General features: G+C 44.9%; 1 protein-coding gene across 3 annotated transcripts in view; it reads left to right on the top strand.

The window, feature by feature from the left end:
- The window catches only part of LOC309557876 (uncharacterized protein), a 129155-nt gene that overhangs the window by 60585 nt on the left and 56227 nt on the right, over window positions 1-12343 (top strand). For 2 of the 3 annotated variants that reach the window (XM_082260682.1, XM_082260683.1), the window contains exon 3: window positions 10674-10747. The exons of the other annotated variant lie outside the window; for it this stretch is intronic. In XM_082260682.1, coding sequence (XP_082116808.1) covers window positions 10674-10747 — 74 coding nt within the window. The remainder of the gene's footprint in view (window positions 1-10673; window positions 10748-12343) is intronic. 3 annotated transcript variants of the gene reach the window in all.

The raw sequence follows: 12343 nt of genomic DNA, 5'->3' as shown, positions 1-12343 counted from the left end.
ACCCACCTTCCATGTATACAGTACCCACCCTCCATGTATACAGTACCCACCCTCCATGTATACAGTACCCACCCTCCATGTATACAGTACCTACCCTCTATGTATACAGTACCCACCCTCCATTTATACAGTACCCACCCTCTTTTTATACAGTACCCACCCTCCATGTATGCAGTACCCACCCTCCATGTATACAGTACCCACCTTCCATGTATACAGTACCCACCCTCCATGTATACAGTACCCACCCTCTATGTATACAGTACCCACCCTCCATGTATACAGTACCCACCCTCCATGTATACAGTACTCACCTTCCATGTATACAGTACCCACCCTCTATGTATACAGTACCCACCCTCCATGTATACAGTACCCACCCTCCATGTATACAGTACCCACCCTCCATGTATACAGTACCCACCTTCCATGTATACAGTACCCACCTTCCATGTATACAGTACCCACCCTCCATGTATACAGTACCCACCTTCCATGTATACAGTACCCACCCTCAATGTATACAGTACCCACCCTCCATGTATACAGTACCCACCTTCCATGTATACAGTACCCACCCTTCATGTATACAGTACCCACCCTCTATGTATACAGTACCCACCCTCCATGTATACAGTACCCACCCTCCATGTATACAGTATCTACCTGACGGCATTCAACCAAAGTGTTTAAAGCATTCAAATTCAAAGTGTTTAACCAGTTCTGGACTGAAAGATTTGCCCCCTTAATGACCAGGCCATTTTTTTTGCGATTCGGCACTGCGTTACTTTAACCATTTCCCGACCACCCTTTTTACTGCAGCTGGGTGGCTCTCCTGCTCAAACCGATGTAGACCAACCCCCAAAAGTGTCAAAAATGTCAGTTAGGGGTTAGATCTGCCCACCTCAATGTCGCAGTCCCACAAAAAATTGCAGATCGCCGCCATTACTAGTAAAAAAAAAAAACCAATAAAAATGACATAAATCTTTCCCGTAGTTAGTAGACGCGATAACTTTTGCACAAACCAAAATACACTTATTGCGATTTTTTTTACCAAAAACATGTAGCAGAAAATAAATTGGCCTAAAATGTTAATACATTTTGATTTTTTTTTGAGAATGTCATATAGCAGAATGTGAAAATGATTGTAAAAATAAAAATCGCACAGGTGATCAAATACCACCAAAAGAAAGCTCTATTTGTGGGAAAAACAGGACATCAATTGTATTTGGGTACAGCATCGCACGACCGCGCTATTGTCCGTTAAAGTAATGCAGTGCCGAATCACAAAATAGGGCCTGGTCACTAAGGGGGCAAAGCCTTCCGGTCTTATATTGGTTAGCTGACAATTGCGCGGTCGTGCAACGCTGTACCTAAATAAAATCGATGTCCTTTTTCCCCCCACAAACAGAGATTTCTTTTGGTGGTATTTGATCACCTCTGCAATTTTTATTTTTTGCGCTATAAACAAAAAAATGAGCGACAATTCTGAAAAAAAATAAATAAATATTTTTCACTTTCTGCTACATAACATTCCCAAAAGAAAAAAAAATTAAAAATCAAATGTTTTCATCATTTTAGGCCAATTTGTTTTCTGCTACATATTTTTATTTAAAAAAATAGCAATAAGCGTATTTAGATTGGTTTGGGCAAAAGTTATCGCATCTACTAACTAGGGGAAAAATTTATGTCATTTTAAATTTTTTTTAGTAGTAATGGCGGCAATCAGCGATTTTTAGCGGGACTGCGACATTGCGACGGACAGATCGGACCCCTAACTGACAAAGTTATCGTGTCTACAAAACTACGGGAACGATTTATGTTGTTTTTTTTTTTATTAACTAGTAATGGCGGCGATCTGTAATTTTTTGCGTGACTGCGACATTGCGGTGGACAGAACAGACCCCTGACTGACATTTTTGTCAGTAGAGATCATAGAGATCATGTGATCCTGCTATATAGGAACACATGTCTCTATGGTCATATCAGAAGCGATAATAACGCATTTATTTTGCAGGACTGCGACATTGCGGCGGACACATCGGACCCTTAACTTTACTGGTGATCAAGGGGTTAAGTGTGTCCCTAGGGGTGTGATTCTAACTGTCAAGGGGCGTGGCTTGTGAGATCATCACAGAGACATGCGATCCTATATAGCAGAATCGTATAGCCTCTGTGATGATCTAAGGGAGAATGACAGACGGCTGTGTTTACATCAGCCGTCTGCCTTTCTCCCTTTGCTGCAGGAGATCGAGAGTGGCCGGCGGTCATCCGAGCCACCGGTCACACGCGCTAGCTCCCCAGGGAACAAGCGGGGATGGGAGCGCGCCACCAGTGGCGCGTGCTCGCCCCCTAAAGTCTCCTAAGCGAGCGACGTAGTAGCTTTGCCCAGAAGCGGCTGAGTGCCGCAGTAAAACTGCGGCGGGCGGACGTTATGTGGTTAATTGGTTTGCGCAAAAGTTATCCCGTTTACAAACTACGGGATAGATTTTTGGACTTTTTATTTATTTTTATTTTTTTATTAGTAATGGTGGCAATCTGTGATTTTTAGCGGGACTGCGACATTGCGGCGGACAGATTGGACACCTAACTGACATTTTTGACACTTTTGGGGGGACCAATGACATTACTACAGTAATCAGTGCTAAAAATATGCACTGTTACTGTAATAATGACACTGGCAGGGAAGGGGTTAACACTGGGGGTGATCAAAGGGGTTAATTTATGCCTAATAATGCTTACTGACTGTGTGGGGGAAGGGTTCTGTGACACACGCACAAAGAGATCGGGGGTTGTAGCTTAGCTGAAACTCCTGATCTCTCCCTGCCTGTCTGACAGAAGACTCACCTGCTTTGTTTACATAAGCAGGTGGGTCTTCTGTCAGTTTCTCTGACGATGCGGGAGGCCAGGGGGGATCACCGCCACTCCTCCCCCTGCCTGACTCCCACTGTGTCTGATCACAGCGGGAGCGCGGTCTCGGCGGCGCACCGTGCCCATAATCACGTAGTACTATGTGATTTTGCTCAGCTAAGCCGCCCTGCCGCCCTGCCGCAGTAAATCTGCATGGGGCGATTGGCAACTGGTTAAAATTGCGCACACTCTTGGAATAGAGACAAACTTCAGTACTTAAAATCTCCATAGGCGACGCTTTAAACATTTTTACAGGTTACCAGTTTAGAGTTACAGAGACGGTCTAGGGCTAGAATTAGTGTAGCACCCTCCTAGGTAGGTGCTAGGTAGGTAAAGCCTAGTGTCTACATCTGCTTATCAGGGGAGCCTGATCAGTAGTTAGGCCTGTTGCATGTGTCCATGTGTGATTCATCTGGTCTGAGGGAGTGTCCCCACTGTATCCAATAGGGGAGCATGTTGGACAGTGGAGGAAACCCAGCCAGTGACACACAGGCTTTTGTCACTATTCCAGTGGGTTTGCACAAACAGTGGTGCATCCTAGGATATGTTATAAAAGCCAAGGGCACATGTGGCAGGGTGTCTTTGGGCGGGAAGCCAGGTCCCAGAAGGAGGGTGACATTTGTCTCTCCTTCTGCTGCTGTGGAAGGTGGTCACAGGCGGTCGGCCTTGTGAGCCAGGAGTGTGGTGCTGAGCCAGGATGTCCAGTGTATGCTAACTAGTGGAGCTTGAGGCAGAGCAACCTTGGGGAAAAACAGTGTCCGTGAGTACCGGGAAGCTTGCCAGGGGTTTGCCCACCACTCTAGTGGAGAGTCAGTGGACAACGGGTGTCAGCGCACTCGGCAAGTGGGAACGGGGGTGCCAAGTTGGAACCCTGAAGAGTAATTTAAGCTGGAACACATTATCTATCTTCACCTCAGTGGCAAGGTGAAGCAGCGGCCTTGCCGCACACTACAGTCAGTTGTCCTCAAGATTGTGCATAGTTCATAGTTGGATTATCCCACACATCCCTTCTCCTATCCCAGTTCCAAATAAAAACACAAAAAACCAAATCCCCTGGATTGATTATTGACTGAGCCAAGGACTTTCAATGCTAATTATCTGCTGTCAGTTGCCAAGGGTAACCCAAAAAAACACCAGTCGCATTTCCGAAGTTAATTCTTTCCCCAGGGTTGTATATTTTTTATTGTAGCACCGCCCCCTAGAGGACTGCTGAGAATTACACTTTCTGGATTCCCCAGGGTTATCCTTAGCAACTGATAGCAGACAAACGGCATTGACAATTCTTGGCTCAGGCAATAATCAGTCCAGGGAATTTGTTTTTTTTTTGTGTTTTTATTTAGAACTGGGATAGGAGGAGGGATTAGTGGGATACTCCAACTATGCACAAATCTGAAGACAACAAGCTGTAGTGTGCGGCAAGGCTGCTGCTTCACCTTGTCACTGAAGTGAAGATAATGTAGAAAGTTCCTGTTTAGATCATTCTCTTCAGGGTTCTAACGTGGGACCCCCTTTACTTTCACTGCCTGTGTGTGCTGACACCCGTCCACTGACTCTCCACTGGAGTGGTCCCCTTCCTGGGCAGACCCCTGCCAAGCTTCCCGGTACTCACGGACACTGTTTTTTCCAAGGTTGCTCTTCCTTTACCTCCACCAGTCAGCTTTCCTGGACCTCGGGATTCAGCACCACACTTCTGATCCACAATGCTGACCGCCTGTGACCACCATCCCCAGCAAACAGAAGGAGAGACAGCCGTCACCCACCTCCTGGGACCTGGCTTCCCGCCCAAAGACACGCCTTGTTAAAACATGATTGTCCATCGCAATGTCAGGAAAGGATATACTTCAATATTTAGCGGTACCACCTGTGAAGTCCAACAAGGCAAGGCAGGAAGAGGAAGAGGTGTGCAGCCGGACACCGTCTGGTCAGTAAAGGATTGAAAAGATCCAACCTGTTTGTAAAGGAGCCACAGACATCCACTCTCCTGGACCCGGAGGACGGATGAGAAGTGCTAGAATTACTGCTCTCGGTCTAATGATCACGGCGATACCTCACATGTGTGGTTTAAACACTGTGTACATATGTAGGCGCGACTTGCGTATGCGTTCGCTTCTTCCTATTGCAAGGAATGTAACATAGTAACTGAGGTTGAATATAGACAATAGTGCATAAAGTCCAACCTGTGTAGGTGTGTGTGTGTCAGTGACGATAATCATTTCCCATTTCCCTGTATAATGTATTCTTTACCCACTTCTGGACCAAAAGGTTTTGCCCCCTTAATGACCAGGGCATTTTTACGTTTTTATTTGGAACTGGGATGAAACAGCGGCCTTGCCGCATTCTTAATATCATGTTGGAATACTGCCCTGCGGCCCAGTTTCCAAAGGGAGGGGATCATGCTCTGCTTCAGTATGTCACAGTACATGTTGGCATTCATGGTTCCCTCAATGAACTGTAGCTCCCCAGTGCCGGCAGCACTCATGCAGCGCCAGACCATGGTTCCAGTAATCCATGTCCTTAGTCTGCTTGTCTTCAGCAAACTGTTTGCGGGCTTTCTTGTGCATCATCTTTAGAAGAGGCTTCCTTCTGGGATGACAGCCATGCAGACCAATTCCATGCAGTGTGCGGCGTATGGTCTGAGCACTGACAGGCTGACCCCCCCACCCCTTCAACCTCTGCAGCAATGCTGACAGCACTCATACATCTATTTCCCAAAGACAACCTCTGGATATGACCCTGAGCATGTGCACTCACCTTTGGTTGACCATGGCAAGGTCTGTTCTGAGTGTAACCTCTCCTGTTATACTGCTGTTTGGTCTTGGCCACCATGCTGCAGCTCAGTTTCAGGGTCTTGGTATTCTTCTTATAGCCTAGGCCATGTTTATGTAAAGCAGCAATTCTTTTTTCAGATCCTCAGAGAGTTCTTTGCCATGAGGTATCATGTTGAACTTCCAGTGACCAGTATGAGAGAGTGAGAGCGATAACACCAACATTTAACACACCTGCTCCCCATTCACACCTGAGACCTTGTAACACTAACGAGTCACATGACATCGGGGAGGGAAAATGGCTAATTGGGCTAATATTGTTCACTTAGGGGTGTACTCACTTTTGTTGCCAGCGGTTTAGACATATAGGCTGCATTCACACTTGAGCGTAGCGGTTTACCGTGATTTTACTGCGATTTTTACTGCGATTTTAAAGCTTCATTCACACCTGGGTGTTTTTTGAGCGTTTTTCAGCTCCAAAAACGCTAAAAAAAAACGTTCAAGAACGCCCAACAAGTAAAACCCTATTCATTTAAATGGCCTCTGTTCACATCTGAGCGTTTTGCAAAATGCCTGTAGCTGAAAAAAGTACATGAGCTTCTTTTTGGGCTGATTACCAGCGTTTTTGATAGATGTCAATGCCTGCCTCCAAAAACGCCTGAAAAAAAACGCCTGAAAATCGCGGTAAAAATCGCAGTTAAAAAACGCGCAAAAACACTAAGCTCAAGTGTGAATACAGCCTTACAGCGATTTTACCGCGATTTTCAGGCGTTTTTTTTTTCAGGCGTTTTTGGAGGCAGGCATTGACATCTATCAAAAACGCTGGTAATCAGCCCAAAAAGAAGCTCATGTACTTTTTTCAGCTACAGGCATTTTGCAAAATGCTCAGATGTGAACAGGGGCCATTTAAATGAATGGGGTTTTACTTGTTGGGCGTTTTGGAACGTTTTTTTTAGCGTTTTTGGAGCTGAAAAACACTCAAAAACGCCCAGGTGTGAATGGAGCCTAATGGCTGTGTGTTGAGTTATTTTGAGGGGACAGCAAATTTACACTGTTATACAAGCTGTACACTCACTACTTTACATTGTAGCAAAGTGTCATTTCTTCAGTGTTGTCACATGAAAAGATAGAATAAAATATTTACAAAAATGTGAGGGGTGTACTTACTTTTGTGAGATACTGTAGTTAGTGCAGGCCCTGCTGGGCTGGGTCCCGCTGGGTCCATTGAACCCATGCAAAAACTTTGAGAGGGGCAGCAAATGCAAAGGTTTTTCTCCACCAGTTTTGTGTGTTATCAGTTTGCGAGATACTGCATGTGTGTGTATATATATATATATACACACACACACACACACACAGTATCTCGCAAAGAGTAAAATTGTTAAATATTTTAAAGAGGCAATACACATCTATTTTTATTTTGTTCACATGTCTGTATTTTATTTTATATTCTGTATTTTATTTATTTACTTATTTTGTATAACATACATTAATTAAGTGCTGGTTCACACTGCCGCTACCACTAAAGTAGCGTCGCTTCCAGCGCGACTTTGACGCGATTTTGACGCGACTTTGGCGCGACTTTGACGCGACTTTGGCGCGACTTAGCGCGACTTAGCGCGACTTTGACGCGACCTAATCGCGAGGCAACTTTTTATTTGGCCAATCACAGAGCTGAAAATTGACAGGTACACTTAGACCCCCCAGACACTAAATACAAAAAAATGACATGCCTGCCTAAAAAAATGCCCGCTAAATGCCTGCAAGAAAAAAAGACAGCTGGTAAGACACTACAAAAAATTATAAGAAAAATGATTTTTTTTTAGGGGTTCTGGACATGCTACATAGCTGAAACTTGACAGGGACACTTTTTTGACCCCCCAGACACTAAATCCAGAAAATGATATGCCTGCCTAAAAAAATGCCCGCTAAATGCCTGCAAGAAAAAAAGCCAGCCGCAGAGAAGCCGTATCCCTGAAAATATAGTAAAAATGCTGTTTTTTAGGGGTTCTGGACATGCTACAGAGCTGAAAATTGACAGGTACACTTTTTAGACCCCCCAGACACTAAATACAAAAAAATGACATGCCTGCCTAAAAAAATGCCCGCTAAATGCCTGCAAGAATAAAAGACAGCTGGTAAAACACTACAAAAAATTAAAAGAAAAATGATTTTTTTTAGGGGTTCTGGACATGCTACATAGCTGAAACTTGACAGGGACACTTTTTTGACCCCCCAGACACTAAATCCAGAAAATGACATGCCTGCCTAAAAAAATGCCCGCTAAATGCCTGCAAGAAAAAAAGCCAGCCGCAGAGAAGCCGTATCCCTGAAAATATAGTAAAAATGATGTTTTTTAGGGGTTCTGGACATGCTACAGAGCTGAAAATTGACAGGTACACTTTTTAGACCCCCCAGACACTAAATACAAAAAAATGACATGCCTGCCTAAAAAAATGCCCGCTAAATGCCTGCAAGAATAAAAGACAGCTGGTAAAACACTACAAAAAATTAAAAGAAAAATGATTTTTTTTAGGGGTTCTGGACATGCTACATAGCTGAAACTTGACAGGGACACTTTTTTGACCCCCCAGACACTAAATCCAGAAAATGACATGCCTGCCTAAAAAAATGCCCGCTAAATGCCTGCAAGAAAAAAAGCCAGCCGCAGAGAAGCCGTATCCCTGAAAATATAGTAAAAATGCTGTTTTTTAGGGGTTCTGGACATGCTACAGAGCTGAAAATTGACAGGTACACTTTTTAGACCCCCCAGACACTAAATACAAAAAAATGACATGCCTGCCTAAAAAAATGCCCGCTAAATGCCTGCAAGAATAAAAGACAGCTGGTAAAACACTACAAAAAATTAAAAGAAAAATGATTTTTTTTAGGGGTTCTGGACATGCTACATAGCTGAAACTTGACAGGGACACTTTTTTGACCCCCCAGACACTAAATCCAGAAAATGACATGCCTGCCTAAAAAAATGCCCGCTAAATGCCTGCAAGAAAAAAAGCCAGCCGCAGAGAAGCCGTATCCCTGAAAATATAGTAAAAATGCTGTTTTTTAGGGGTTCTGGACATGCTACAGAGCTGAAAATTGACAGGTACACTTTTTAGACCCCCCAGACACTAAATACAAAAAAATGACATGCCTGCCTAAAAAAATGCCCGCTAAATGCCTGCAAGAATAAAAGACAGCTGGTAAAACACTACAAAAAATTAAAAGAAAAATGATTTTTTTTAGGGGTTCTGGACATGCTACATAGCTGAAACTTGACAGGGACACTTTTTTGACCCCCCAGACACTAAATCCAGAAAATGACATGCCTGCCTAAAAAAATGCCCGCTAAATGCCTGCAAGAAAAAAAGCCAGCCGCAGAGAAGCCGTATCCCTGAAAATATAGTAAAAATGATGTTTTTTAGGGGTTCTGGACATGCTACAGAGCTGAAAATTGACAGGTACACTTTTTAGACCCCCCAGACACTAAATACAAAAAAATGACATGCCTGCCTAAAAAAATGCCCGCTAAATGCCTGCAAGAATAAAAGACAGCTGGTAAAACACTACAAAAAATTAAAAGAAAAATGTTTTTTTTTAGGGGTTCTGGACATGCTACAGAGCTGAAACTTGACAGGGACACTTTTTAGACCCCCCAGAAACGAAATCCAAAAAATGACATGCCTGCCTAAAAAAAATGCCCGCTAAATGCCTGCAAGAAAAAAAGACAGCTGGTAAGACACTACAAAAAATTAAAAGAAAAATTATTTTTTTTTAGGGGTTCTGGACATGCTACAGAGCTGAAACTTGACAGAGACACTTTTTAGACCCCCCAGAAACGAAATCCAAAAAATGACATGCCTGCCTAAAAAAATGACCACTCATGAATGCCAGCAAGAATAAAAGACAGCTGGTAAAGACACTACAAAAAATTAAAAGAAAAATGATTTTTTTTAGGGGTTCTGGACATGCTACAGAGCTGAAACTTGACAGGGACACTTTTTAGACCCCCCAGAAACGAAATCCAAAAAATGACATGCCTGCCTAAAAAAATGACCGCTGATGAATGCCAGCAAGAATAAAAGACAGCTGGTAAAGACACTACAAAAAATTAAAAGAAAAATGATTTTTTTTTAGGGGTTCTGGACATGCTACAGAGCTGAAACTTGACAGGGACACTTTTTAGACCCCCCAGAAACGAAATCCAAAAAATGACATGCCTGCCTAAAAAAATGACCGCTAATGCCTGCAAGAAAATTATGCTCTTTTCTTGTTCACTACCATTTTTTAGCAAAGTCGGATGACAAGTCGGATTACAGGTCGCTTCAATTAAGATAAGGAGGCGACTCCCATTGAAGTATATGGGACAGGTCGGATCACTGGTCGCCTGAAAGTAGTACAGGACCCTTTTCTGAAGTCGGAGCGACCTTAATAGCGGCAATTAAGACGGCACTGATTCATTTACATTGGTTTGGTCATGTCAAGCGACCTGGGGCGACCTGGGGCGACACAAGTCGCCTCGTGAGTCGCCCTAGTGTGAATGGGGGCTAATTCCACAGAAAATTAGAAAAAAAATAAAAATAAAAACACAAATATTACACTGTCACTTTACAGTTTTATGTTTCTCTTTTGTCATCTTTGTTTTTCTTTCTGTGAAAAAAAATATTGAATAGCAGTAAAATGAACAAAAAGATGCCCCATTTTTTTTTTTTCTTTCTTTCATTATTTTAATTAATTATGCTTCCCATATGTTTGTCTCCCTTTTGTGAAAATCAAATAAAAATTAATTGAATTCAAAAAAAGATGCTCCATAATTGTTTTACGTAGATTGACATACAACTTCAATATTCCCACATACAATAGAACTTAACTGGGTCACAAAGCCTATACATCCTACCTGCAAAACCTTTATGGGGGGGAAATGGCCCCCCAACATCTCCAACCATATCAGCTTTGTAGATTCAATGTTCTATTTTCTTTTTCTGTTTGTGCTTTTAGTGCTTTACTCAAGCTTTCATCATATGAAGAGAAGAATGTGAAAGATTTTCTTAAGAACTGCGATGAGATGACAGGTAAATACTCTTTAGTGAAAATCCTAATGGCCTCCTTCAGATCTTTGCAGGCCATTGGGGTCCATTATTTTTCTTAATCAGCACTTTTTAAGTTACTGCAATGCATAGATGTTTGGCCAGTCTAAGATCGTGTTCATATTGAGGCATCATCGGGACTTGCTCTGCTCACCGCCAGGAAGCCAGTGGCCCTGCTGTTCCTGGCATTAACCACTATATATATACGGTGGCAGGGTGGCTTATACAGGCTTGGTGGCAGCTAGGGGACGAGCGTGCGCCGCCAGCGGCGCACTCCCGCCCCCGATCGTCAGCGGGGAAGCCGATGCGTGTGTCAGGCGGCTCCGATTGCCGCCTGACACCCGCGATCGCTCCCTGCTGAGAGAGAAGAACGGACAGCTGTTGTAAACACAGCCGACCGTTCTCCTCCCTGGAATGGTCATAGAGCCCCTGTGATCCTTCTACGTAAATGCCCGTAGCAGGAGAAAAGTGGCAGGAAAAAAATGGCTGCAGCAGCATGATTAGAACTGTGCATGCGCGAGGGGGGGCGTGGCTGCCGTTGCGGAAGATGGCCGCTTAGTGTGCTAGCTCCGCAAGCCACCCGAGACACACGCCGCACCGAGGGCTTTCCCAGCCCCTACGAACGTACGCAGGAGAAGGTGAACCTCCGCTGATACACCCGAGATGACCCGCCGCAAGAAAGACCCGGCGCAATCCTCTAATTTAGCCGGATACTTTATCTCCCAGGCACCCGGTCTCCAACAAAATGGCGCCGGTAGCGCGGGACGGACTCAGATCAGTAAGCAGGGAGAAGGCCTCCTCCCCAAGCTGTCCCCGATGCGGCCGCCTCTACCACAGAGACAGAAGGTGGGGAACCCCGACAGTGGGCAATCATCTGGATCCCCATCACCGCCGTCACCATCCTCTAGAAGCCCAGCGAAGGCTAAACAGAGAATGAACTCTCCGCCTCCTGACTTCCATGGGGCCTCAGGTATGGAACTCTCCCAGCACTCTTTCACATCACCCGCACCCCAGCCCTCCATGAGGGACCCCATAGCTGGAGAACTGTGCATGCGCGGCGAGCCTCGGAGTGTCGGACAGCTTGGACAACAAATCCCACCTGCGCCCACCTTGAATTTTCCCGCCAGTGCCGCCACACTGCCCCCTGACCCCAGCCTATAAATAGCCAGGAGCCGAGTAGAGTGTAGAGTAGTCAGCTCAGCTGGCACAAGGTGACTGAATGGCAGGAGGGAGCTCAGGGGGCCAGGTCCATCACCATCACCAACATCGTCATCAGGTCAGTCGGTGGCTGTGGCTGGACGGAGCCGGACTGAGTCTGAGTGACAGAGAGAGAAAGACTGTCACTGACTGACTGGACTCGAGAGACTGTCATGGTGGTGGAGGTCAGACAGAGTCAGACGTGGGTGGACTAGTGTTAGTGCAGGAGGACAGTGGACTGGGAGCCGGAGAGGGGGGAGACTGGAGGAGACCGGAGAGAGAGACTGTCATGTCATTAGGTGTGTGGAGTGGACTGTGGAGTGGAGGAGAGAGGAGACACTAGGACAGAGGAGAGAACTGGAGACTTAGCCAGAGAGGGCCCCC

The sequence above is a fragment of the Pelophylax lessonae genome (assembly GCF_965119305.1).
Source record: "Pelophylax lessonae genome assembly, chromosome: 6".
NCBI classification, from domain to species: Eukaryota; Metazoa; Chordata; class Amphibia; order Anura; family Ranidae; genus Pelophylax; species Pelophylax lessonae.
This window is presented reverse-complemented; position numbering and strand designations above follow the sequence as displayed.